General features: G+C 37.7%; 7 protein-coding genes across 7 annotated transcripts; 3 read left to right on the forward strand and 4 right to left on the reverse strand.

The window, feature by feature from the left end:
- Positions 2,728-5,522, forward strand: LOC18793676 (14-3-3-like protein GF14 iota). The gene is made up of 7 exons (XM_007227114.2): positions 2,728-3,093; positions 3,456-3,762; positions 4,134-4,221; positions 4,331-4,440; positions 4,528-4,676; positions 5,062-5,117; positions 5,209-5,522. The coding sequence occupies exons 1-7, from the start codon at positions 3,018-3,020 to the stop codon at positions 5,212-5,214; spliced, it is 792 nt and encodes a 263-aa protein (XP_007227176.2). The 5' UTR covers positions 2,728-3,017; the 3' UTR covers positions 5,215-5,522.
- On the reverse strand, positions 6,483-8,685 carry LOC18793518. The gene is made up of 5 exons (XM_007223905.2): positions 8,349-8,685; positions 8,149-8,221; positions 7,599-7,650; positions 7,424-7,493; positions 6,483-6,861 (listed from the first exon to the last, which is right to left on the reverse strand). The coding sequence occupies exons 1-5, from the start codon at positions 8,448-8,450 to the stop codon at positions 6,775-6,777; spliced, it is 384 nt and encodes a 127-aa protein (XP_007223967.1). The 5' UTR covers positions 8,451-8,685; the 3' UTR covers positions 6,483-6,774.
- LOC18790376 (triose phosphate/phosphate translocator, chloroplastic) lies at positions 9,422-13,089 on the forward strand. The gene is made up of 12 exons (XM_007222369.2): positions 9,422-10,198; positions 10,450-10,521; positions 10,619-10,684; positions 10,833-10,911; positions 11,004-11,124; positions 11,196-11,291; positions 11,507-11,619; positions 11,756-11,833; positions 11,938-12,054; positions 12,153-12,252; positions 12,483-12,583; positions 12,694-13,089. Exons 1-12 carry the CDS (start codon positions 9,885-9,887, stop codon positions 12,718-12,720), a joined length of 1,284 nt encoding a protein of 427 aa, XP_007222431.1. The 5' UTR covers positions 9,422-9,884; the 3' UTR covers positions 12,721-13,089.
- On the reverse strand, positions 13,296-16,561 carry LOC18788925 (pentatricopeptide repeat-containing protein At1g26460, mitochondrial). The gene is made up of 7 exons (XM_007222853.2): positions 15,824-16,561; positions 15,397-15,619; positions 14,827-15,303; positions 14,403-14,609; positions 14,055-14,192; positions 13,768-13,962; positions 13,296-13,635 (listed from the first exon to the last, which is right to left on the reverse strand). The coding sequence occupies exons 1-6, from the start codon at positions 16,432-16,434 to the stop codon at positions 13,777-13,779; spliced, it is 1,842 nt and encodes a 613-aa protein (XP_007222915.2). The 5' UTR covers positions 16,435-16,561; the 3' UTR covers positions 13,296-13,635; positions 13,768-13,776.
- LOC18789383 (PLASMODESMATA CALLOSE-BINDING PROTEIN 3) lies at positions 18,772-21,332 on the forward strand. The gene is made up of 4 exons (XM_007225765.2): positions 18,772-19,058; positions 19,438-19,677; positions 19,782-19,824; positions 20,639-21,332. The coding sequence occupies exons 1-4, from the start codon at positions 19,007-19,009 to the stop codon at positions 20,922-20,924; spliced, it is 621 nt and encodes a 206-aa protein (XP_007225827.1). The 5' UTR covers positions 18,772-19,006; the 3' UTR covers positions 20,925-21,332.
- LOC18792195 (probable F-box protein At1g53815) lies at positions 22,416-23,404 on the reverse strand. The gene is made up of 2 exons (XM_007226085.2): positions 23,292-23,404; positions 22,416-23,193 (listed from the first exon to the last, which is right to left on the reverse strand). Exons 1-2 carry the CDS (start codon positions 23,319-23,321, stop codon positions 22,531-22,533), a joined length of 693 nt encoding a protein of 230 aa, XP_007226147.2. The 5' UTR covers positions 23,322-23,404; the 3' UTR covers positions 22,416-22,530.
- On the reverse strand, positions 24,105-25,055 carry LOC18792495 (F-box/kelch-repeat protein At3g06240). Its single transcript, XM_020556669.1, has 2 exons — positions 24,284-25,055; positions 24,105-24,172 (listed from the first exon to the last, which is right to left on the reverse strand). Exons 1-2 carry the CDS (start codon positions 25,053-25,055, stop codon positions 24,105-24,107), a joined length of 840 nt encoding a protein of 279 aa, XP_020412258.1.

Here is a 27,950-nt window from a genome sequence, read left to right on the forward strand (position 1 = left end):
GCTACCAGGAAAGTTAACGTCATCTAGTACTTTTTATTTTCATTCTTCCTTTCTCTTTTTCTTCTTCCTTTCTCTGTTCCCACCCATCCCCAAAATGTTACCCATCAACAAGTTTTCCCTACCCCAAAAACCTCTGTATATCACATATATTTTGAACATCAACATCTTTTCTTTTTTCCCTATTAAAAAACAAAAACAAATCTCCTCTTCCCATATGTCAATTGAGATAGTGAAAGTGGTTTCAAAAAACGGTTCACTGGACATCCATGTCGAATAAGGGAATACAAATGTTAACATAGACTTGGAGCAAAAAGGCATGCTATTAGATTATATATTTTAGACTTCTCAGCCAAGAAAGCTTGATGAGAGATAAGGTTTTGGAGGGTGAATTAGCAGAGAAAGAAAGAAGGAAAAAAAAAAAAAAAAAAGAACGGCTACATAACGAAAAAGCAGAGAAAAGAATAAGGAAAAACAAAAACAAACTGCTACAGCAAGTTAAGTTTTCCGTTAATAGAATTAGGGCATTTTTATTATGAGTAAATTAGGTTTTTGTTTTAAGGATGTGTAGGGGTCTTTTTATTTCAGCAGCTTGACGAATGGGCTTGGGCTGCCGAAAAAAGAAACATGTGAAATTACCCCATGTGCCTGAGTTCAAAGATCATACCCCAAGAATGCTTCGAAAGGGTAGTGAAGCCTTATGAAGCATCTTGGTTATCTTCACCAGCAAAAACAACAACTGCTTACAGGTAGATTCTTAGCTTAGCATGAGAAGCTTGTGGCATGGGAGCAAAACAATCATGAGTTTAGCATAAACAGAGAGAGAGCTATTAGTTCTTATGAAAGACAGGGGTTCTAAGGGAAAGAGGGAAAGGATTCTAAGAGGGTTTGTTGAAGAGAGAGAGATGGGGGTATAATGGGTGCGTTGAATAGTTTCCAGCAGCTTGACGAAAACTCTGTCAAGCTGTGGAACGATTTACCAGAAGAGAAAATGAGAGGAGATGAAGGATAGGGCACGAAATTGCATAGGTTTCAGATATGAGAGATGAAGCTTGCTCTCTGAATATGGTTTGAGTGAATTTCCAGTTGCTTGACAAAGCTTGGTCGCACTCTAAATGATGGATTTTGCTGGGTATAGGAAGCTCCCTTTTATAGGCACTTAGAATCCTAATTCTATCAATCCTCCATTCCCACTTTTTCTTTGCTTCTTTCTATTCACTCCCTTTTGGTGAAATTTCTTTAACCATAGCAGATGGGTCACAGGCTCTTTGGGGTTTCAAGGTTTTTGTGAGGCTGGACCTTCCCATGAGAATGAGGTGCGACCTGCTTTTCTTCTTGATTTTCCCATTAGAGCTTGCAGAGGAAAAGAGAATGGATAGAGCTTTTGCCTAATGGGTATTCCTCCTACATGTACGAATTTCCTTTGGTTTTGGTGATGGCTTGCATTGGGTTTGTCTTTGGCCATGTGCTGGAGTCTCTCAGCAGCCTGAGCGTACGAACATCTCCTGGTTTTCTATCGTGGTTTCATTTCAAACAATGTGCTGGAGATTTTTTGGATATTTTATAAGCCACTTGAGCTATTTGGGCCTTCCTAAGGTGGTGGGTTAGTATATTAATGGAATGGGCCAACCTCCTTAGTGATGGACCATTTTTATTGAAATGATGAGCTTATTTTTTCTAAAGTATTGGGCTTTTTCTCTCCTTTATGCTTACCCACGTATTTGGGCTCAAGAAATGGGCTCCCAAGCAGCCCAAAACTTCCATTTCTCGACTCATCAATGGGCCTCATGAAAGCTCGTTACTATTCATATCACAACCCACTCAAGCAAGCCCCAAGCATTTGCTTTGCTTGGGCCCACTTAAGCTTGTAGTGTGGCTAGGTATGAAATAATGATTTTCTGCTTGGCATGACATTTGGATTGGCGTGTTTGAATTTTATCATCTTTGAAAAGAGACATAATTCTTGACGGAATAATTAGCATAGGCTTGTAGAGCCAGTGCCTTAGGCTCATTTTAATTCGTAGTGTGATAAATTGCATATTTATTTGGCATGGCAAGTGGTCGTGGCTTATGAAAGCGTGATGACGAACTTTCGCATGCTCCAAATCGGGTCTTTTCTTAATAAGGCATTGCGTTGGGCTGAGAATTCATTTGGGCCCAACCCTGAATTTTTTGGGCCTCAACAGGATGATGTGTATAACTTTAAATTCGTTAGATTAAATTTTAATGAGGTGGCAGATGAAAAACAAAATTAAAGCAGATCATAATAGAGAAAATCAAAACAGAGGATCCGAATTCAAAATAAATTATTTGGTGCGTCTACAGCACCGCTACGTTCTGTTAACAATTTAAATTTTATAATATAAATGACATAATTAATGTGTCATGAACTTTAAATATCTCACGTTATTTAGACTAGCATTTCCACACGCGCTTTCAAGTTTGTGAGAGGCTTTTTTTAAAAAAAATTTAAAATTTATTTTAGAATTAAAAAAGATAATGAGTAGTTGTGTTTATAAAAATAGGATTCATTATTTGATTTTTCTTTTAATTTTAATTTTAATTTTTTTAATATGAAAATTTGAAATTTTAGAAATTTATAGCCGAATTAATTTGTTGGTGAGAATGTATTGATTGGAATTTGGAAACATGATAGACTGAAATACCCAGAAAGCCCCTCCAACAGAAGAGCAAGTATTCAAAGGCCCTGCTCACACAAAATCACAAATTGCGCGCCTCCTTCCTAGTTCCTCTTTCAAACAACCTAACGGACGGTCCAGATCTGGTCATCGGCACTCCACAAGTTGCTCGATCCTTAACAGCGCGTCCTTTCCTTATTTAAACCCGGCCTTCCCAATTTCCTCGCATCCCAACTCCTATTTTAGTTTTACCCATTCGTCGTCTTCTTCCTCTCGAAAAAGGGCAAAAAAAAAACCCAAAACCAGAGAGCTCTGCTCCACCACGACTGCCACTTTTCCATCTCTCATTTTCGGTAGATTATCTCTCTCTGAAACGAAACGATGTCGTCCCCCGAGAAGGAGAGAGAGACCCAGGTTTACATGGCCAAGCTCGCCGAGCAGGCCGAGCGTTACGAAGGTCACATTCTGATATATATTTTCTCTTTTGTTGATCGATCTTTGAGTCTATGGCTGTGTTTATATATATGAAAATGTTGTTATTTGTCAAAGCTGGCATTGATCGGATTCTGAGTGTTTCAGCATTGCATCGGATCTTACAGTTTTATGATGAATTAACGAACACCTTTGTTTCAGTTTGATATGTAAAATTTTGTTTGCATTGGAGGAAGTTCAAAGTTTTCATTAATTCAGAATTCAAATCTAAAGGAATAGGGAGAAACTGTGTTGAAAAAGAGTGAAATTATTTGGTTAAAATCAATAGTTGGAAATAAGTCAGTTATGAATTTCTTGCTGAAATATCATGTTCAATTAATGATGCAGAAATGGTTGAATGTATGAAGAAAGTTGCAAAACTGGACCTTGAGCTGACCGTGGAGGAGAGGAATCTTCTTTCTGTGGGATACAAAAATGTCATAGGTGCTCGACGGGCCTCTTGGCGAATCATGTCTTCCATTGAGCAGAAGGAAGAGTCTAAGGGGAATGAGCACAATGTCAAACTGATCAAGGGTTACCGCCAGAAGGTGGAGGAGGAACTCTCCAAGATTTGCAATGACATTCTGTCTATCATAGACAAGCACCTGATCCCCTCTTCTACATCTGGAGAGGCCACTGTTTTCTACTACAAAATGTGAGTCATGCTGCCCTAATGGTGTACTCCAATCATTTTAACCAAAGCAACTCAACCAGCCCATATTTCTTTTTTCTTTTTTTTATCTCCTGTTATTTTGCTTTTGTTATGTTTATCTATTTGTTTGCATATTCAAAAAGGGCAAAATTGCAAGTAGATATGCTGATAAGTATTTTTCTGCCTCGCATGTAATGGGGTCAGGGAATTTTCTCTGTTTCCTCCTTGGCCCTGCCTAACAGATAGGTTAAAGATTACTCTATCCTTTGGTTCTGTTCGTGTATCCTCCTCCATGTGTGTACTGACATTCATCATGTTGTATTTGAAATTAATAAAATTTTGTCGACTAATATGTAACGGCATGCATGCTTCAGGAAAGGTGACTATTACCGGTACCTTGCTGAGTTCAAGACCGACCAGGACAGAAAAGAGGCAGCTGAGCAGTCACTCAAGGGATACGAGGCATGTTAATTCAACCACTATTAAATTGACACAAATGTGCTTACATATGTTTGATTCTTTACACTCTCTATCATGTGATGTGCTCTCCTATTGCCATCTCCTCTCTCAGGCCGCTTCAGCCACTGCAAACACAGATCTGCCATCAACCCACCCGATCCGTCTTGGTCTAGCCCTCAACTTTTCTGTCTTCTACTATGAGATTATGAATTCTCCTGAGAGGTATTACTTTACATCTGTTGTCATCTTTTGATCATTTTCATTTAAATCAACTCCTGAGATGTTGTTGTTGTTACTGGAAACTTGTAGGGCTTGCCATTTGGCTAAACAAGCATTTGATGAGGCAATTGCAGAGTTGGACACCTTGAGTGAGGAGTCATACAAGGACAGCACCCTTATTATGCAATTGTTGAGAGACAACCTCACTCTCTGGACCTCTGATTTGCCTGAAGATGGAGGTATAGCATACACCTGGATACTTGATTAACATGCATTATTATTTTCACGAAAACGCTTATTTACTGCAAGATCAAATCCTTCTTTAGTTCCAAATGATACAAGTTCCATTCATTTTTGAACTTACTATACAATAGAAAGACTTCGAAAGACTTGTATTTATGTTCAGCTCTTCTTTTTGTGAAACGGGTTGTTCCATGCTGTTGCTGAATGATACAGGTATTAAAAAAAGAAACTGTATGTATGTATGAGCTCATCACAAAGGTGCCTGTATCTTCTCTGTACAGGCCCCATCATGGTAGAAGTTTCTGTTCTGAACATAATTCAGATAGAAGAGACTTACACATAAATTCCTTTTTCTTTTTTTTTTTTATTTTGTTTGCTCAGGTGACGACAATTTCAAAGGTGAAGAAACCAAACCAGCAGAACCTGCAACTGCGGCGGTAAGTGCCTTGACATTTTCTTCGGGGGGGCAAGGCAACTTGTTTTCACTCTCAGATTATATTAATTAAAATGAAATAAATATATTTGCAGACTTGATGGGTACCTGAAACATAGCCCGGCACATGGCAAGTGGAAAAGACTTTTGCAAAAGGCGACCTTTTAGCTTTTCTCACTCAGTTTTCGCGAGGGGATTGACTGAAGGACGTACACCTTTTTTTCTTCTTCTTCTTCGGTTTTTATGATATTGATCCTTCTAGGTTCCAAAGAAGATAGGAATTGATCAATTTTTATATAAAAAATTTGGATTTATGCTTTTGCTACATGTTCGTTTATATAAACTTCTTATGTTAAGCAATGGAATGGACTTCTCGTCTTCTCTTTATTTATATACAATCCTTCCGACCTCCCGTTCCAACTTGTTTGTCCTTACAAGTTTTGAAAAGAAGTCAAAAGGGGACGAATTATCGTCTTCTTCTTGCTGTTATGCTTGCAAAGTGCAATCAAACATTTTTATCAGTTGGGAAATGAGTATGAAGATCTACTAGTGGTTTTCTTGAAAGTCGGTGATTAGGAAATAATCTGGCAAAAAATCATAATTACAGCTAAATTGCATAAACTTCACAAAAATCTAGAATTTCTCTTAACACCAATAAATAAATAAATATATATTTTTTGCACGCTTAATGTGGAATTTATATAATTTTTTTCTTTCATTATGCGTAGCAATCATATGGTAAGGAAAAAAATTGAAATAATTCTAATACCGATGTGTTAGTAAATACAAAAGACATCATAAATTAAAATAATCTAATACCCATTTTGGGTTTTTTTTTAAAAAATGTCATAGTACAAAACGACAAAGTTATAGATTACCTTCGGAAGCTGTTAGGACTTGAGACGTATCCGCTTCTACCAGCTAAAGAAAGCCAAATCCATTACCATTATCCACTTCCAAGATGCAGAATTTGTGCCCATAGAATACCGTTTCTTTTGTCCATGACCGGTGGGTTACCTATAGATATAATTTATTTTTTTTTTCCTTTCCCTTTTGGCTAAGAAAGCAAAGAATATTGTTAATCTTTTCATAAATTTAAAACAAAAAACAAAAAGAATATTGTTAATCATGGGCGCACAGAAAAAATTTCCTTTTTTTTTTTCCTTTTACGAAATGCTAATGTCGTGATCCAGAAAAATGGCCGTTGGGACTTAAAGAGATGAACAGACTTCCCCCAAAGAATTGAAAAGACAGAATTGCCAACAAGAGATTCAGTATGGAATAGTAGAAACAGAGGATTTATATCCAGTTTGAGCCAAAATCTGCACTGATATAAGTGAAATGAGGCAAGCAAAACAAAGGAAACTCGTACACAAATAACAGAAACAGGCTTTGAATCTGTTTCATTTTATAATATTATTACGTTCATATCAGTTGAGCTATGAAAAGGACCCTGACCCTTTCAAAACTGTGAAGAAACATCAAGCTTCCCTTTTGAGGTTTGGCACTCAAAACTTTTTGACAATTTCTAATTAAGCTCATAGCAAAAACCACCATGATACTATATAGTCAAGGAAAAGGACTGGACAACCACCATCCAATAACATAGATTGAACAAATAGGTTCAAACAAAACCTGTGTCTATACAAAAAATAAATCAGCTATGGTTCTTCCTTAACGAAGAAACTTTGAGGCAAGCTAAAATCTTCCTCGTGATTCAGAATGTCCGTCTCCTCATCGTCTGGTTTCTGAAATTCAAGAGAGAAAATAGTCAAAATGTACAATATGTCTAAAGAACAACAAGAGATAGAGACATAATTGGTCCCTTGGGACCATTTGAATGTTTCATAAGGAATATTTTCAGTAATTGTTTATATCAAGTCTCACATCAAACTTCCTTGTATCATATGTAACCCTCACCCCTTGCACCATCACTCATATCAGATAGTCTAGTACAGCTATTTTCTTTTTTCAAATATTCCATCAAGGCCTACCCTTCCACTTGATGTATGCCTAAAACCTAAATTATGCAGCTTTTTATCCTATTCACCTATAGTGCAGTGCAGAGATGCACAGATTTTCGGTACTTGGATAAATTTTATTCTTGAATATAAAGCTTATAGCTATTTAAAATCTCATATTCTGGACTCCGCATTGTGATTGAGGTTTTTTTTTTCCGGTCAAGTCATTGTGATTGAGTCTAAACAGACGATTATCAATGAATGTGAATATTCTGAAGTTTAACAGTTCCATCATAACATGAAGAAACTAGAAATATGGAAAACTGACAGAATCAAATAAATTAGGTACCAGCATTTCCAAATTATAGAACCGCTCTAGCAATTGTAGAACCTCGTCAGCAGAGAAGTGTCGATCAAAGCTGTGAAAATAACACAAGATAGAGTAAGGCTACGCGTCAGAAAATGGAGGTTCCCTGGAATAAGTGCGATAAAACCCACAAACAGAAATGTGAAGCAGAACAAACCTTCTCCGAAGGAATTCCATTAAACCATAAAGAACGAAATGACGATGTATGCCTGCGCGTAAACGAGTTGTTAAATGCTTATCTGTTTTCAACTAACATGGTAACGCAAGATCTAAAAAGGAAACTGAATTGTCTTTGATTGTCTTATTAATTACCCCTCGTGCATGAATTCCTACATATAGCTTAGCCTCCAATGTGAAAGTTTATTGCGTTCAGGCAATGATTATTATAGCTCCCCTTATATTATTGACTTGAACCATCAGATTTCAAATTCAATTCAGCGAGAATGATAAGTATAGTCCTGAAATTTTCCTACCATCAGTAAAAACGATAGCTTTCCCTCCAAAAATGAAGTAGCAACGAGAAATATTATCCATCCCAAGATTGAAGAATGTGATTAGACACATGCTAATTAACCACCTTTTTTTACCAACCAAAATTGATGCTTTACATCTAACCCCCACCAAAAGCACTCACATAAATAATCAAAATTGGAAATCCAAAGATAAGAAACTGAATTATTAGGTTTGATTAATTCGAAAAAACCTGCCTTTTAGCTTGACGGGAGGATAAATTTCAAGAGCTTCTAACAGTCTAAGCTCCAATTCAACCTGTGATTGCTCCTATTAAACATTAAAAAAACATACAAAAAATAAATCAACATAAATGTTCCATTATATGTGTAAAGAGAACCACAGAGAGAGAGAGAGAGAGAGAGAGAGAGAGAGAGAGAGAGAGAGAGAGAGAGACCTTTGGGAGAGAAGAAGCAGAGGAAGGGGGAGCTTTGCATGGAGAGTGTACGGACATACCGTCTTGTTCCTCTTCTCTTCCTTTACCACCATTTCTCTCCATTGAATTCAATGATATAAAAAATTTCGAACGGGACCCTAGAGCTTGTATCAAATATTTTACTAGGTTAAACTGAATTCGGAAAGTGAAAACGAAAGCAATTATGTTCTGTTTTTTAAAAAAAAAACTTTTCTTCGCTAGGTTTTCTGGTTTGATCCAACGCCATCTCTGAAATTGAAGTGCCTATGTTGCTGGGCTTCTGGAGCAAGGTAGCAGGCAAAGCCAGCCCATGTTTTGTCCTCGTCTCCAATGGACCGTGGAATTGGACGCGTTGACTTTATTGACTTGTTGAATTGAACTTGGCCCAAAGAGAAGTAAACATGTTTTAAATAATTGAGCTTCTAATGCCAAATTAATTCTGTAATTATAGTTGTGCTAAAATCAGCTGAGATTTTCAACTGTTTATAGTCTGATGTTTTCTTTCTTTCTAATTTTCAGAAAAAATGGGCTAAAACTCATAATTTTGTAAATGAGAACCGTGCTTAAAACACAATCATTTATACATAGAATTATGTATAGAGAATATTTTCGCTCACCACCGATTATGTTTGTTGGCAATAAATGAATTTAATTCTGAAATTTTGTAGTATATTGATTAAATCACACTAATTCAACGTTGGAGATAATAATGGTCACCACCAAAGTATCAAGAAAACCACAAGCTAACATTCTCCTCGAAATGATGAAAACAACATCAACGACCATGGTGCCAATAATGCATGACATGTAGGCTGACAAAGACAAGAGCCAAGTGACCCCACTTTTGTAACAGCTGCTTCAAATGCAATTGCATACGTTGGTTGAACTTCAACATCATGCGCTCTTTTTTTTTCTTTTTTTTTTCCTTCCTCTTATTACATTATAGGAAAAGGCAAACAATTCTTTTCTTTTCTTTAGTACATGCCTTGTGAAACACATGACATCACTCTCTGCTTAAAAATTTGCCTTCTTTATATTTAAATTATGCGCATGGCATGACCCTTTATAGCAACAGTCTTCCAGTTATCTCTCTCTCTCTCTCTCTCTCTCTCTCTCTCTCTCTCTCTCTCACAGTTAACAGTCTTCCTCTCTATTATTGTTGGCTTACAACTTTAACAAGCTCTGTGATCTCTCTGACTTTCTCTCTCCCAAAAGCTTTCAACGCCATAACCCCCAAAACTCTGATCTCTCGGTAGTTGGGTTTGGTTCTCTGCTGCAAAACTATCCATCCACTTTCTTAAAGCAATACATTTTTTGCGTTCTGTGATAAAAGAAAATAGGAAAAAAAGAATTGATTTTTCTCTGTTTCCTCCGCTTCATACATATAATATAAACAAACCCATCTCCTCGTTTTCAACGTTCATATATGCTTTAATATCATTCAACTTACCGGTTTGCTTTGCCTACCTACTCAAAGTCCCTGCAATTCGTTGACAATCTCTCTTGGGGGGTCTAAAAATGGCTTCAGTGATCAACCCAGTTCACTCTCCAATCCGTACTTGTCAGTTTTCTTCGCTATACTTATCATCCAATAAGATTTCACCTTCGTTTGCTCTGCTCAAGGCTCGGTCACTTTCTTCCAAGGCTTCAAGCTTGACCTTTTCGCCGTTGCCGGAGACTATAAAACCTTTTTCGCCGGTTGAAACTTCCGGCAAGGCCTTGAGATTTTCCGGGTGGAGTCAAGAGCTGAGACGGCGAGGCTCTGTTGAACCTCCGGTTGCTAAGGCTGCAGCTGCCGATGCAGAGGGTGCTGAGATTGAGAGTGCTGCTGGGTTGGACTTGCTAATCTTTTCTATTTACTTCCTCTTTAGTATGAAATTTCGGAACTTTTTAATCTTATGATTGGTTGCTGAGAAATGGAGGGAAAGAAAAGGGAAAAAAAAACTTAGTAATCAAGTTACTTCTAAAAGGTCCTGTTTTTTATTGGTTACTTTTGAACTTTTAAAAATGACCCATTTAAGATTTTGCTAGTGAAGTTTCTGTGGTTGTGTTCTTTTAACAAGACTTGTATTCATAAGTGCAGGTATGGAAAGCCTTCAAAGAGCTTTTCTGAGAAATTTCCTTTCTTGATCACTGGCTTCTTTTTCTTTATGTGGTGAGTGTTCATAATTTTTCATTCATTTTTTATGGTGATTATTTATTTATTTCAAGAAGCCAATGCAGATGTTCATGATTTTCTGCTTTTCATTCAGGTACCTATTGAATGTCATCTTCAATATACTCAACAAGAAGGTCTACAATTATTTCCCATATCCATAGTACGTATATCCTCACCAACTGACTTTTATCTTGAAACTCAATCAAAATTTCTTCACTAAACCTCTGATTGCTTTGGTCTCACGTTTGTTTTGGTTTCTGTATAATTTAAAAAATTCACAATTACTCGGATTTTTACCCCTTTTGCAGCTTTGTTTCTGTTATACATCTCCTTGTTGGAGTGGTGTACTGTCTTGTTTCTTGGTCCATTGGCCTACCGAAGCGGGCAGTAAGTATCAGTTTCTTTCTGCAATTGTTATCCTCTCGCTTCAAGCCACAATATGGTTTCCACTAAATGCTGTAAATTTTTTGTTCATCCAGCCCATTGACAAGGAGCAGTTGGCACTACTGACCCCAGTTGCATTCTGTCACGCCCTTGGACATGTCATGTCCAATGTTTCATTTGCAGCTGTTGCTGTGTCTTTCACACACACCATTAAAGGTACCTTTGCATTTTTAGTAAAGATGAGAGACAATCAAGTTTACAGCAGCTTACCTTATATTTGTCCGCAGCCCTGGAGCCGTTCTTCAATGCATCTGCTTCTCAGTTTGTTTTAGGCCAACACATTCCCTTGTCCCTGTGGCTATCGTTGGCCCCTGTTGTTATTGGTAACTCTTTAATCTTTGATCTTCTTCCATTTCATTTTCTTCCTTTCTCTGACTTGTTGATCGTATTACTCTCACATGCCAATTATAGCATACGCATATGCACACTTCGGTGGCAAATTTTTTAAAGCTGAAATGGCCAGAGCACCCCTCAAAATTTGAGGACAGCATAGAGCTGGTCCTCTTTTTATATTTACTGAAGTTAACTTCTATTTTAGGTGTGTCCATGGCATCATTGACTGAACTTTCCTTCAACTGGCTTGGGTTTGGTAGTGCAATGATTTCAAACATTGCATTCACCTACAGAAGTATCTATTCGAAAAAAGCAATGGTAAGCATCATCTAATCAAGCCATTTTCTTTTCTTTTTTGGTTGTGCAGAGTAAATTCTAAAATAGGATTTCCCTTAATGGAGTTTGCACTTACATTTGATCTTGATTAATTAAAATATATTTATTTCTTCAACAGACAGGAATGGACAGTACAAATGTGTATGCTTACATTTCAATAATTGCTCTCTTGGTTTGCATCCCGCCAGCACTACTTGTAAGTCCATCTTTTTCACAGAAATTGAACTCAAGTATTGAAATTGTTCTTAATCAACCAAAGATACTCAGACAGAACTGTTGGATGCTTTGTTTTGATGTCAGATTGAGGGACCCCAACTGCTGCAATATGGATTTAGGGATGCTATTGCCAAAGTAGGCCTTTACAAATTCTTGTCTGATTTATTCTGGATCGGAATGTTTTATCATTTGTACAATCAGGTAAGCTATTGACATGCTGCATCTAACTCTTCCTTCAACCTAAACTATACAAAAACATGGTGTTTGATCATTAACTACTTCTGGGGTTACAATTGCAGCTTGCTACTAACACTTTAGAACGGGTTGCACCGCTAACGCATGCTGTTGGAAATGTGTTGAAGCGTGTCTTTGTGATTGGTTTCTCCATTGTTGTGTTTGGTAAGTGCTTTTACCTAAAATGTGATTGGCTTCTCTATTGTGGTGCTTCTTGTTTACCTTATTCAAATCACATGCACCTCAGACCTTTTTAAGCAGAAGCCAGCAATCACACACTCTGTTTCTCAGTGAAGATATATTTCATTTAGCTTGATAACGCAGTTTGTCAAACAGTACGAACACGAGTAGCATTGTATTATGTCTTCATCGTTTATTGGCTCTATGTTTGGCAGGCAACAAGATCTCTACACAGACTGGGATTGGTACTGCAATAGCAATTGCTGGTGTTGCCATCTACTCCCTAATTAAAGCAAACATAGAAGAGCAAAAACGGGTAAATTATTTTATTTTAGGGTTTCTTTTTAGCAATGAACTTCTTGTTCCTTTTGAAGTACCCATTTTCGCTCGAACTCACATGGGTGAATCTTATATCTTACATTTCAGAAGGCTGCTGCAATTTCCACCTCATAGGTTTATAGCATTGGATGAGGGTGCTAAGCACACAGTTGATGCTCCTGTTTGAATTTGGTGGATCAACTTAAGAGGCTAGTTTGTGGTGGATGCTTACGCGAAATAAAAGCTCCGAGAAATAATGAGAAAACATAATAATTTCGAGTCACAAGCATCAGGAGATTACGAAATTGAAAAGCTCATTGGATTTTCAAATGTAGTGTTGTATTGTTACCAAACCGCAAGTGATCTCCGAACAGACCTGATCACTTTTGTAATAGCAAAGCAAAGGCACTTTTTTGCTGGCGCTTAAAATCCCTGAATAGGTGTCTTACTTTTCTTCACAGAATTTTCAATGCCATAGTAACCTCAGCGTTGCACATCCTCTCACATCTCTCAGTCATCCTAATTAGTTGAATGAAATACATTGAGCGATAATAAACGTTTAATGGACGATTATCACAAATTAAGGTTGATTTTGTGCTACAATGCATTTTTCAACCAGCCACACAACCAAGCCAACTCTTGGCATGCAATTGTCGTTACTCAGTTTAGTTATGCAATTCACGTTGCTGAAATATATGAAGAAAGAAAACTAACGAAAATAATAGCAACGTAAATAAATGGACTGCCTGCGAGACATCTTGAGCAAAAAACATTTTCCTACAATTATTGGCAACAACTTGAGGTTTCCTTTCCCGTCTAACAATCTACTCTTTCATTTTCCCTCAAAAAGCAAAAGAAATACATAAGAAAGAAAAAATATTTTAAAAAATTAGGATCTAGGAGGCTATTATCCTAGCATTCATCCTGCCAAGCCTTGATGGAGCAAAATCAGGTAATATACAATGCGGATGAAAGTTACATAGGAACGAACATATGAGTACGAAGTGAATCACTTTTGTAATCAGATTTCCAAACCAGAATGAAGCCAACCTGCAAGCAGAAGCATAATCACCAATCAGAAATGCAGTTGATGCAAGAGACCCAGTTAGGGGCATCAAAGAAAACATCTAGTGTTTCTTCAATACCACTCCCCTCCCAGACCCAGCATGTGTCAAAATTTACCTATATCTATTAGGCATATCCAGTGCTGTAATTGAGATTAAACAGAATGTTCCTGCGACTCTCTGAACCCAATTGAATTTTGAACCTTTTAGCCAAGGAATCTACACGATCATCACTCTCATAATCCATCTCTCGCATACATCGCCTTCTGACCTTTTTCAATGTTTCTCTTGTTGGTTCAAATCCAGCATTAACCTGTCCAAACGCTTGTTAAATTCTTCACAGAGACAGCAAAATATGTACTATGAGCAAAGTGAACCCATCAATCACAAAAAGAATGCAGTTACCATGTCATCAATCACAGAGAGAGCAGATTTTGGATCTTTGTTGACAAGATGAGCATCTACAAGTAACGAATATGACTTCGCGTTGGGTTTGACGCCCAGACTTACCAAGTGCCCAAATACGTTTGAAGCTTCTACAGTCTGCCATACACCCATACAACTAGTTCAGTAAGGTGTTAGCGTGTTTTACGTATGTGATGCAAATGCAAATTTTGACTCTTATGGGTGTGATGCAGGCCCATAAGAAAATCATATTTCTGCCCCAACTGGCTCCACACAAGAAGGTAGAGAAGCCAGTCCTAAGAATATGGCACAACAGCTGATAAGGGCTAATGAGAGAATGCAATTCACCTGCTTGAACTTTCCAAAAGCATACATGAGACAATTGTAAGAATGAATATCAGGGGTCAATTCAAAGCTGGAACTAATTGCGTCAAAAGTTTGGTAAGCTCGCTCGATGTGCCAGATATTTGCGCAACCTAATATGATGCAATTCAAAGCAGCAACAGACTTGTAAGGAGGGTCTGCACGGCTCAAATTCTCTAGTTGATAATACACCTGGGGCATATCAGTATGTTTCAAGTTAGTAAGGTACAAAAAATTTCATAAAAGCATTCACTGGATACGCGTAGAACATAGTCACGTATGATACATCACATGTCTTGTGAGACAGAATATTAAGGTCCATATATTCATCAACCAGAATAAACAACAAAATTAAAATAATAGAATAATGGATAAGACTTAGTACTAGCAGATAGAAAGAAGGACATACTGAGTCCAAAGTTTCAAAACCTCCCTTGGAGCATGCCACGACCAAAGGATGTAAAGAGGTAAATGGAGAGAACAGTTCCTCTTCTTTATCAGAATTGCCATAAGCAGACTCATATTCATGAAGAGTACTAAAAGCTCTTTGTAGACTCCCTAGCGATGCAAGGGCACAAATTTTCCCACGGTAAGATTCTGGATTAGGGGCCTTCTTTTGGCGCAATGAGCGCCGTAAGATTGCCCATGATGCATCCAGTAGAGTAGTACTGTGCGTCCTAGCGGCAGTTGCGAGTGCCGACACAAGCAATCCTTCATCTACAGAAAGAAAAACAGCAGGTCTTGCTTGCTCACCCCTGGCAATCCATTTGGCCATAAACTCCAGGGCATGAAATGCTAACTTGCTGTTATCAACTTGCAGAGCAACTTCTGCAATATAGTTGCACATATTCCAGGGCGGACAAAGAGCTTTGTTCTGATCCATTGACTGATAACATAAAATGGAACAAACTTACATGAGGAAACATCAAGCAGAATTTTCACCTCCTCAGTCTAAATATCTACGGTTTGAATCATATACCTTGCACTTGTCAATTATTGAAACCAAGATATCTAGCTTTCCCTTATCGGCACAGCCTTGTACACAATCTCTAAACACCGCCATTGACAACATATAACCAGATTTTAAAGTCAAATCTATATATTTCAAGGCCGCATCAATTCGGTCCGTTTGAAACAGCATGCCGACAACCAAGTCATATGACTCATCATCAGGCGGAGATTCGTTCCCTGTCTGCAACATCCTGATACATTAAAGTGAAACAGATTCATGAAATATGAATGCATCATTAAAGACACAAACGGCCTCAATCAGTAGTTCAACAAGACAACTTTCTTCCACTAATTATACAAGTTATGACTAAATGCAAATCACCATTTCATTAATGTAAGAAAAACAGATAACGAAAGCTTAACAGAATCATAACCACAATGCACAAAGAGCTGACCTTTCGAGCAATTTCTCAGCTGCATCGATCTCTCTGGCCTGGTGCATGGACTTGAGGACGAGATTAAACGACGCCGTGTTGGGCGTGACGCCATAGTCCTCCATATGCCCGACCAGATCGAGCATCTGCCCAGGTGAGGCTCCGGTCATCAAATTGGCCCTCAAGTAATGGTTATACAAGTTCACATCGGGCTTATTGGGCTTCCCGTTCTTGTCCAGAGACCGAATCCAAAACTCGAACAGCTGCTTCATGTCTGCCCATCTCTGCGAGGTCATCCAATCTGCGAACACATTCATTAGGCTCTGCACGTCTAGGGTTTGCGAGAGGGCATGGATGCGAGAGCTAGGGGATTGGTTAAGGAACCCTAGGGGGAGCAGAGACTGAGTCATGGACGAGTTGGGGATCGGGTTTCGCCAGTTCTCGTTGTACAACGGGCTTCCGGAGGCTGGGTTCGGAGGGAGCGGGGTCGAGGGGATGGGATGAGTTGGCTCGGCGAGTTGGAGCTCCTGCGAGAGAAATGAGAAGGTTGTGATGGTCTTGAATCCCGGGTTCGGGTTTAGGGTTTTGGCCAGCGTTCGCGTGCGTGCGAGGATCGCCATTTGTGTCGCCATTGTTGGAGCTCAGTGACAGTTGGAGTGGACTGTGATTAGTTTAGGGTTTTGAGGTTTGTATCATGATCAGAAAGGTGAAATGGTTATCGTGCTGTGCGGCCCGCTTCTGGGAAGGGCAGTATGGTAAACTGAAAATGGAGTGGCACTGTGACCCCTTTTTTTTGGGCCTAGTTTTAGAGTTCTTATGGGCTCTCAATAGAAACACCAGAAAACTGCACACTGCTAATTTTCTGTGAAACCCAATGGCTCTCTCTCCAACCCAAGTGTATACTGAATCATGTTTTTGCTCTCATGTAAGGAGAGATACTTGGGTGTCGCGGTTGTATATAATCATGTGAATTTATCTCTATCGTCACGTTATAAAACATGACTAATAAAATAAGTAATACTAAATTACCTTAATGATTGAAGTTGGTAATTATAAAATAATTTCCCTGATTATTTTATATCATTTTCTTGGCTTTTTGGTTAACTCTTTAATAACACAGTTGTCAGCCAAATTGGTTTTGCATTACAGCAAATCAACTTTAAAAACTCAGAATAAGACAATCATTAACAAGGCTTGCAAGTAAAACATTTTCACAACCATGCATACACATCGGCTGTCAAGACTAACACAACAAACAAAAAGGCCAAGAGGGCCAAGCAGATCAAACCCGGCAAGCTCAACAAACAGTTTGATGAGAACATCATCACATGGACGGCTTGGATGTTGGTAAAAGATCAAATTATCACAACATTTTTGTTTTGTTTTTTCTTTTTGTTGTTGTGAATTTCATAACCGAATAAAAAGAAGGAAGAAAAAGTGTTTCTTTTTGCAAGTGGTGTTAAGGTAGCAAAGGAAGACTTTGATTGATTTCATTGTGAACTTTACTGTTGTTGAAGGTTCTATTCCATTTAGGAGAGAGATGGAGAGAGAGGGGGAGAGCATCTGCCTTTTGTTTCTGTGGTCCAATTATTCTCCTTTGGGCCGGTTCGGAATTTCAAATCCCCAATCACACACTTTTGAGACTCATCCAATAAAGTCATCCAAAAGCAACCACAGAATTTCAAAAACAAGACATGTCTAGTGTTTCTCCTTTTGGCCTCTCCCCACCTAACACAGTTGCTTGCATTGACCCACATCATACAAAATTAAAACTTAATTACTTAACTAAACCCTTTTGATTAACTTTCATTAATGTTTCGTGATATTCGTGAGATTTTGCAGAGCACCGACATAGTGTTAGTGTTCTTCTTCTTGCTTTCTTCCTGTAGAATGTTTTAGATATTGAATTGAATTAATATGGTGACTGGAAAAGGTATAGCTATTGGCTTCTGTGCTGTTTCAGACTGACTTTTATGAAGAAATGCGTCGTAAGTATCGAGTCATCACTCCATTGGTTTCTTGGTGTTACCCTATTTTCAAATACTTATATGCTGCTGCTGACATGTGTGGCATGGCTTGGGAGTGGAAGGTGCATGCCTTTGACTTCAACTTCAAGCTATACATACCCTAGGTTGAGTATGTCGACCAAAAGCCAAAATCCTATGCAATGATTTAGGGCCAAGAGACTAGGCTAACCTAATTAAGAATCAAATAAAATGAAGAGTCATTTGTTGGTCTTGTGTACTTTCTATAAAATATGTCACATGCTTAATTCGTTTCGTTATAAATTACTTACGTATGCGTGGACGATTGACCTTACTAGATGTGGTTGATGAAAATTTTCAACAAATTATGTGTGTTTGTCACAGTATAACAAATATTTGATCAAATTTTTTGCATGCCGAGCTTTATGAGATGGGAAAGGAATAGAGAAAGGGTTTGGGTTTAGCAGCTGGGGATGATCCAGCTTCCCTAATGCCTAGCTTTCTATATAGCTTTTGGGCTGAAAACTTTTCAATGTAGTTTTAGAAACTTGGAAATAAAGATAGAGAAAAAGCAGCAGCAAATTCAATTCACCCATCTGTACCCCAAAAAAATTGAATTCACCAATAATGTGCAAAAGCCATGTCCACAGCAGAGATAATGATGCATGCCAAAAATGAGATGCTTATGCCTGATATCCCCAATCAAAGCAAAAAATAGGACACCACAGTGCTAGCTCATTGTAACAACACATAGCATAAAAGATCTCCATGAACCTCATGGTGGGGCCGCCAGAGAGTACCAACCTAGCTAGGTTAAACCAGGTTGGGTTAACTTTTGACCACCCACTTGAGTTTAAGACCGTTCACAAACAGTCGAGTACATGACAAAAGCCATCAGCTTGCTCAGCTCCCTAGAACACTCTCCCCTAACAGATATAAACTATATTATAAATATAAAGCAGCATTCTGCCACATAATGTATATAAATAAATAAAAAGCTTAATTTAAAAAAGGTTTAAAACCATATCAAATAGAGATATCAGATACCCACCGTCCTTCTCTCTCATATTATTTGCCTATTTGCCTACTAGAAATCTCCATTCTGTGCATCACAGCTCTCTCTCTCTCTCTCTCTCTCTCTACACACTATCTCTCTCTCTGGAGCCATCTTCATTTCTAGCTCAACCAACTATCATTTTCTCTTAATCTTGCATCAATCATGGCTGCTTTAGTGTATATAGTGATTTTATTGGCCCTGACTGGCCATTCAAGTAAGCTCTCCTGGATTGTGCTTTAGTGTATATAGTTCTTTTTCTTTATTTTCCCAATCTTAGTTCTTAGATGTGAAGGCTGTAGATCATTGCAACCCTTTAATTCCCATCAAGGAAGAGCTTCTCCTAAGTGAAAAAGTTTTAATCTTTCTTCTCTTTTGTTTTCTTGCTCTGTTTTCTCACCCCATCTGATAAATGTCTCCATGATAACACCTTTACTTTGTACATTAGAGCTCATGTATGTGGCCAAAAATTGTTCTTGAGAGTGCCTTTCTTTCTGGTTTTCTTTAAAGGAAAAAATGTTTTCCTTTATCTGGATTTAATGCTTTCATTTCCTTTGAAGAAAATTGAACTGATTTCCTTGCTTTTTCTGGGATAGGTGCTACTTATTGCATATGTAAAGATGGAGTTGGTGACTCGGCCCTCCAGAAGGCACTGGATTATGCTTGTGGAGCTGGAGCTGACTGTTCTCCCATCCTTCAAAGCGGTGCGTGTTACCAACCCAACACTATCAAAGATCACTGCAACTATGCTGTCAACAGCTATTTCCAAAGGAAGGGCCAAACTGCACAGAGCTGCGATTTTGCAGGCGCTGCTACACAGAGCCCAACTGCTCCAAGTAAGTTCAATCCTTCTAGGCTTTGAAGATTTTTTTTTATTTTTTATTTTTCCTAATCACTGATTTTATTTTTCTGTGTTTTTTTCCTTCTTGGTGATTAACAGCATCAAGTTCCACTTCCACTTGTGTTTATCCTTCAAGTACCAGGTAGGTGTCATAGTTTTTATGTCTGATATTGAATCTTGACTTTGCAAATTTTAATGAGCATTTTTTCAATGTCTTTAAATGCATTTTTCCCATTTTCCCACCTACTGGAAAGAAAAAGAAAATACCAAAAAATTAAAAAAACCTTGCTTTTGGAAACAGAGTTCTTAGTTCTGGTCTGCAATATATTTTTTTTAGTCTGTCAAAACTTTCTTGTTCTACATATGTGGATTTATTTCCTTTGCCCAAATATTGTTCTCCCGCAAAAGTTCCTTTGTTGATGATGTTTGAATTGAATTTCATCCCATTGTCAAGAATCTAGCTCCCCTGAATTTTCTTATAATTTATGCGGGGGTTGATGGTAGGTACAACCTCTCACTCTGTACTTGAATGTTTGTTCTGAATAAGCATCAACGACTGGTAGAGTAATGTTCAAGAGTGTTCATGAGCATTTTTGGGGACAGTCATTAAGAAAAGTAGATCTACCAGGCCCCTCCATTAGTTAACTTAATAATGTCTTAGGTTGATTTCACAGACTCACAGCTGTGAGCTGTATATCGTAAGCTCTTTGTCCTCTTTCTTCCTATATCTTGACATCTCGGTCTCACTGATCTCAGCTTGACATATGTTTTACTACACATGCCACTATAATTAAGGTCCCCTTTGGCCTTTGCTTACTTTGCAACATGTTTAATCTTTCAGCTTGTATATGTAATTAGCAGAAAATTAAATTCACCCTTAACATAATTTTTATATTTTATTATACCATGTGTTGGATTGAATCTGGATTTTGTTGTTGTTCATCTCTTTTGTTCAGCCAAGCAGGAACTGGCTCTACAAACTCAACCACAACTCCAAGTACAACTCCAAGCACAACTCCGACAACAGGCACAACTCCAACCACAGGAACCACTCCAACCACGGGAACCACTCCAACCACAGGAACCACATCTCCCTCATCAGTGTTTGGGATAAGCCCCACCGGCAGTGGCAGCCTCACCGACAATACTGGTGGTGTGGCTTCTATGAAAGGCACAAACTGCTTGTTTTGCTCTCTGACTTCAACTCTCTTGTTCTCAGTGTTTTTGCTGCTGTGGGGTTGATCAGCTAAAGGCCAATGAGCACAAGGGAGGGAGATACGCATTGGTGGGGGGTTTTGATTATGTGGATTATAAAATTTTACCATGGTCAGGAATATGGGTGGGTAGGCATGTAATATGACATTTGGGTTGTTTAGGGAATTGGAAAACATCTGCAAAGGCAAAAACCCCATTAGGGTTTTCTTTGTTTTTGCTTTTGTTTTTCTTCCTCCAATGTGAAAAAGCTGGGAATTCGATTCCATTTTGAGTGGTGATATATATGACTGCTAGTGCTGCCTATATGGTGCGGGGTAGGCAGAACCTGATCTCTTCTTTTTAGATTTTTCCTTTTGTATATGTGTATGAGGGCCGAGAGAGGCAGTATTTTTTAATTTAATGGAACTATGCTACCCCTACCATTCTACCCTATCATGTCATATTATTTGGTAATTTCCTTCGTTAGCTTAGAGATTAAAATTCATGTCATATTATTTGGTAATTTCCTTCGTTAGCTTATTGATTAATCATATATCCCTTGTATCCGAGGTCTTGTGATTAATCATATATCCCTTGTATCCGAGGTCTTGTGTTGAGAGGTGTCACGATCACCTATCATTTAGGACTCTTTCTTAAGCCCCAATCACTTTTGTTAATGCCTTATCATTTAGGCTTTACCATCAACTTACGTATCCTAGTGCTGCAGCTGCACTACCAAATTTGTGGCCGAACTTTGTTGGTGCATCACTGGCCAAAAGATAAAGGAGAAAGGGACTCGCTTCCTTTTGGTCGCATCTATTCTATCGGTTCAAACTCACAAGTTTGGTAGATTTTATTTTATTATCTTATTTAGTCCGATGTTTTATGAATGTGTAGAACCAACTTGTCAAAAGTTCTATTTATAATTTCAAATAAATACAAGACAGCAGAAAGTAAACCAAAAATATCAACTTTTACACCGTCAAATTCATAGAAAACTGATTAAATTGAATCGAACTTGTCCATTAATTAGAAAATAAACCAAAAATATATAACTTAAATAGTACGGCTTAATTGTAGCAATGGTCCGGAATTATATCCGTACATCTCATTTTAAAGGGATAATGCTATCACTATAACTAGTAAATAACTGAATTGGTCTTGTGTAGAGGGGATCTACCGCAACCTCACTAAATACAAAATCAAGTATTCTATATTGCTTACTCTTCATATTATAAAGATGTAAATGGAGTGTAGGGTTGTCGACTTCTAACATTCCATTAAAACAGAGCCCTAGCTCACCTGTGTGGATTGTGCCCAAAGCTTGAACGGAAGTTGCTTCTCTTAGCATCTCACTAATAGTGATAGTCTCCTTAACCCACACAAGGTTTTGGTCGTCTTTCAAAATCCATAAAACTATCTTGTAATGTTTCCACGACCTGCCAACAAGCACACCCACACATCCTTCTCCCACCTCAACTATACTTGCAAAGGCCTTGGAACAAGTATCGAAAATATCATTATACTCTTGAGCAAAATCTTCTGGTAGTGGCACCAAGCTGAAGCTCTCCTCTCTAACGTCAAATACAACTATGGTTTTTCGCCTATTATTGAACCAGTGTATGGCCCCATTGACGCACACACTTCCAGTACTTTATGTGCCTGTGTGTAAGGTCCATATCTCCATTGCAGGGTCTACCTGCAATGGCCTCCACGAAGAATCCCTACCTAGGCCTAGGGTGTATACGTTCAACCAATGATTCCATTTTCCAAGTTCCCAGGATGAGATGACCTGGAGAACCTTATACTCGTTGGTAAGGGGAGTGAAGCCAAAGTGATATGTATCAAATCCACGGGTATTTACATGGGGAAGTTGAATGGACTCTCGAGTAGTAGGGTTAAGTATGAAAACAGGGCCACACTTAAAGGATGAACAAACCAAGCCACGGACGCTCTGCAGTTTATGAACATTAGTGTTGTAATGGTCGAGAGCTATGCACCCATTCCGGTATGAAATTTCTGCGAGGGGTGTTGGAATTGGAACCTTATATTTATTCCCTCCTCCCTCTCCTTGTTGCTCCTCCTCTATTTTTGAAGAGAAGAAGCGGTTACCGTTTTTGAAAATGAAGTTAGTGGTGTTCTTGCGAAAGTTGGAGAAGGCGGCGACAAAGAAAGGGCTGCGGATGAGGGAGGACCAAGACTTGCATACGCATCTGCACCGCGTCATCAGATCCTCTGCTGGTAGCCGTGGGAGTATATGAGAGAATATGATTTCGGTTGGGAGCTCCCGAATTCGATCATCATCATCACCTTCCTCCTGAAATTAGTTTTTTTTTTTCTTTCAAAATTAAATACAACCAAAGAGCAGTGAAACGGCAATCATATAAATTACACACACATATATCTCCAACTTACCAATTTCCTTGGACGACTTTCTCTGGCCATTGAAAGACCTCCAACCGCCAAGCCAACCCCAAGGACGAGGGAACAAGAGAATATAGTAACGCTAAGAGGCAGAAAAGAAACCAAGAGATACTATTATATGCTTTTGCTATAGGGTTTGTTGACTTGGCATTAATAGGAAAAAGGGAATCCTAACCATATCTAGATGTATACTTTTGCTTGGATTGGAATTTGTTTTCTGAAAAGGTTATTCAAAACCCGATTTCACTAAAATTCTTATACAATTTTATTTTTAAAGTTTTTATTTCGGGGACAATTCAAATTCCAATTGTTTGAAGAAAAGGGTCTGCCCTCCAGAAGGCATGGGATTATGCTTGTGGAGCTGGAGCCATCCAAGATCACTGAGTTTATTAAAAACGGTTCGTGTTACCAACCCAACTTCTTATAAGCCTTTGCAAGATTTTCTAACTTTCCAATGTGGGATTTTTTACGTTCACCTGCTTTGAATAAATTTTTTTCTTCTCCTAATCACAGATTTTATTTATTTTTTCTCCTTTCTTGGTGACGAATAGATGTTTTACTGCATGTCACTGTAATCAATTGTAAATACTACCAATTAAGTTCCCCATGGCTGCCAATTTCGGTCACCCCACCCCAACCCCATCACCGTCATCTCTTCTTCAGCACCCCATTAAAAGCACTTAAGAAAAGCTATACATCATCGGAGACTAATAAACATCACGAGAATCGCATGTATTTGCTAGCTAAGAAATGATGGCGAAGAGAACATATATGTATACCTAGCTATAATGACGTTCATCCAACTCATTTTAAGGGGACAATGCTATCATCATAAATACTTACTAACTTAAGTGGTGAAGTATCCCAAAAACCTGTCAAATTATGAGGAAAATAAAAATCAAGTATTCTGGATCGTTTGCTCTTCATATCATAAAGATGTAATTGGAGTGCACAGTCGTCAAAACCCCGTGAAGTTTCAATACCAAAAGTGGATGCGATACATAACGAATCTGAGCAGATTGTATTTCTGTCCAAATAGAGCGCAAACGCTAGCTCGCCTGTGTGGATTGTACCCAAGACTTCAACAAATCCTGCTTCTCTCTGCATCACGCTAATAGTCTCCTTAACCCACACGAGGTTTTGGTGGTCCTTCAAAATCCATAACACTACCTTGTTCTGTTTCCACGACTTGTCAGCATACACACCCACGCATCCTCCCACCTCAATTATACTTGCATCGGCCTGGCCATAATCATCAGTAATGCGTTTGTATTCATGATTATCTTGACCAAACTCTTGATTATAATCTTGGGGTAGTGGCACCACCCTGAATGTCTCCTCTCTAACCTCAAATACCACTATCATTTTCTGCCTCTCGTACATCCAGTGTATGGCCCCATTGACGCACACACTTGCACTACATCTCACGTTTGTCTCAAAGGCGTAACTTAGAGCATCAAAAAGAAGATGGCCAGGGTCTACCTGCAATGGCCTCCACGAAGAATCCGTGCCTAGCGTGAATACGTTGAACTGAATATCCAATTTTCTAGGTGTTTTGGGACGAAATCGTTGGAAGATCTGGAGAACCTTATACTCATTGGTAAGTGGACTGAACCCGAAGTGATATGTAGTGAATGTATTGTATTCTCGTTTTACATGAGGAAGTTGGATGGACTCTCGAGTGCTAAGGTTATGTATGGAAACAGGGCAAGAGCCAGAGGATGCACAAGCCAAGCCATGGACAATCTGCTTCATGCATGGAAGCTCGGCGATGGGTGTTGGAATTAGAATATTATCATTCCCTTGTTGCTCCTCCTCGTCTATGTTTGACAAGAAGAAGAGTTCATTCTTTCGGAAAAGTAAGTTAGTGGTGGTGCTCTTGTTGCTTTCATTCCGGAAGGCTGTGACGAAGGAAGGGCAGCGGATGAGGGAGGACCAAGACTTGCATACGCACCTGCACCGCAGCAGAGCCTTTACTGGTAGCCGTAGTATAGATATTATGATTTCGGTTGGGAGCTGTGGATTTGGACGACTTTTCTGTCCATCGATGCTATACGTTTTCTAGGGTTTGTTGGCCTGGTATTAATAGTAAAACAGGATGACAAAAAAGGAATCCTAATTAATCATATCGAAATTAGGTAAATAATTAATGGAGATTTACTATTATCTATATCTATATATATAAAGCAAAAGGCAGAGAATGGTGAAACATTTAAAATACCAGAAAATGCCCTTGGTTAATGCAAACATTAAGAATTGAAATTATTAATTAAATGAGGATAATATGGTAAATTCACAATTTTTCATATTTAAAAAAATTAAAAGAAAAAGAAAAAGCAGATAATGGATCCTATTTTATGGAACACAACTACCCATTATCTTTTTTAATTCTAAAATAAATTTACTTATTTTTTTTAAAAAACCTCTCGCAAGCGTGGAAGCACATGCAGAGAGACTAGTACTCAATAAAGAGCCCAAATTCTGGAATATATATATATATATAAGAGTCCAAATTATTAATTTTTTGTTTTTATGTTTTTAAAAAAAACCATATATGAAATGGACTTTAGAAACACACTCAAAGCCCATTTACAAAACTATCATTGATTTCTTAAAATAAACTCAGTCCTAAAACTTCATAAAAAAGCTCAAAACACTTAATAGGGCATCAAAGTAATTTAATAATCAAAATTAAATTCAAGAGAGCCAACTGTCATTTTTTGAGTTTTTTTTTGTGTTTGTTCATAGGAATTAAGGGCTAGTTTGACATTGTTGTACTGTGAAAATAATCGTTGTCAGATTTGCTGTGAGGGAAATTAGCTGTGAGAGAAAACAGTTTGGCGTTTGGTAAACTTTTTGTTTAAAATGTTGCTAGTACTGATTCCCACATAATCAGAAAATGATTCACACATAATTATATAGGCCTCGTTTGGGAGTATTTTGGATAGGCCAAAAAGCACTTCTATGGAGAATCACTTCTCCATATAATCATTTTAAGTGATTTTATGGAGAAGCACATGAGAGCTGCTTCTCCTCAAATTCACTTAAAATCACTTAAAGTGATTATATGGAGAAGCACGTGGAAGGTTCTTCTTTCTAGAAGTGATTCTGGCATATTTAAAATCACTCCCAAACTAGCCCTAAACCCAGCTATTCTTCAAAACTGATTCTCGCATAATCAAAAAATGAAAGCACCTCAATAGCTACTTTCCCTTATAGCTTTCTCTCACAGCAATTTTTAACAATAAATGATTTTATCATAGTTTACCAAATGGGCTGGGCTTCCCTCTTTTTTTTAAAAAAAAAATCACTTATCACCCCAAATAAGTAATGTCAAACGAACACTAAATGGTGTGGGGTTTATTTATTGGGCTTTATAGATCTAGGTCCAAAACGATTAGTTGCTATTGGGTTTAGTCCATTTGTTTTTGGTTTTATATGTAGGTCCTTTGACATTTATTACTTTTTTTGTTATGTTGATTTTACCCTTTGAGGTAAATAAGGAAAATATGTTTAAAATCTAAATTTAATGTATTATTTCTTTGTTTGAATTTCAGAATTTAAATTTTGAAACCTTTACTTGATAATATTTCTAATATATGGATAAAATATAATTTAATCAATGAAAAGACTAACATATTATTCCAATCGATCAGACAAATACCCACATGAAATTATGTGTCAAGTGTGAGTATACCTGTTGTAGATGTATGAGTTCCTTTTTTTTTCTTTTTCTATAACCTTTTAGATAAGTACTTTTTTACTTTAGTTATGAGTTTAAAAATCCATACCAAAGGTATTATATGAGTTCAATTACTTGAACTAGAGGCAATTTATGGGTACAACTATGTGCACAAGAGCTAGCTTTTGGGTTTAATTACCTAGACTAGAGGTAACTTATGGATTACCTGGACTAGAGTAATTTATGGGTTTAATTACCTGAACTAGAGTGGGTTGCAATTAAATTCAAATCAAATCTAACATTAATTTCCTACAATCATAACACCGGTTTACAAATCCATAATTTACCTTATTTATGTTTTAGGGGCATAATTGGAACAACAAAATAATTAATAAATAAGTAAAATAAAGTGTAAACATCAATAAATAAATAAATAAATAAAAGGCATGTAATCTTATATAGCGCAAAAATCAAAGAATTTGGATCAACAACAATTTCTACATGGATTGCACCCAACATCTCTCATAAGAATTGGACTTATGCCAAATTTTCTATTATTTATATTATTAATTCTAAAAATGAATATATGACTAAATATCTCAATAAGTAATCGCATGTATTTATTAGCTAAGAGATGACTGTGAAAGAGAACTTACAACTAACGTATTTTTTGATGAAATTGGAACTAAAATATTTTGATCAAACATAATCCTGTCAAGACAACAGAAGATAAACAAGAAATATTATATTTTACATCGTCAAATCAAATTCCTAAAAACTGATTATATTGAACCGAGCTTGTCCATGAATTAGATATTAATTATTCATTCTAACGTTGGCCATTTACCTCGTTTTATTAACACTTGATGGGACTTTCTGTTGTTTATAGGTGAGTTTTTCTCTTTTGTCTTTTTCCTATGAAATTTATGAACCATTTTGTAATATATTTGGGGCAGCTAGGTTAAAAA

Source organism: Prunus persica, chromosome G1 (genome assembly GCF_000346465.2).
Source record: "Prunus persica cultivar Lovell chromosome G1, Prunus_persica_NCBIv2, whole genome shotgun sequence".
Taxonomy (NCBI): Eukaryota; Viridiplantae; Streptophyta; class Magnoliopsida; order Rosales; family Rosaceae; genus Prunus; species Prunus persica.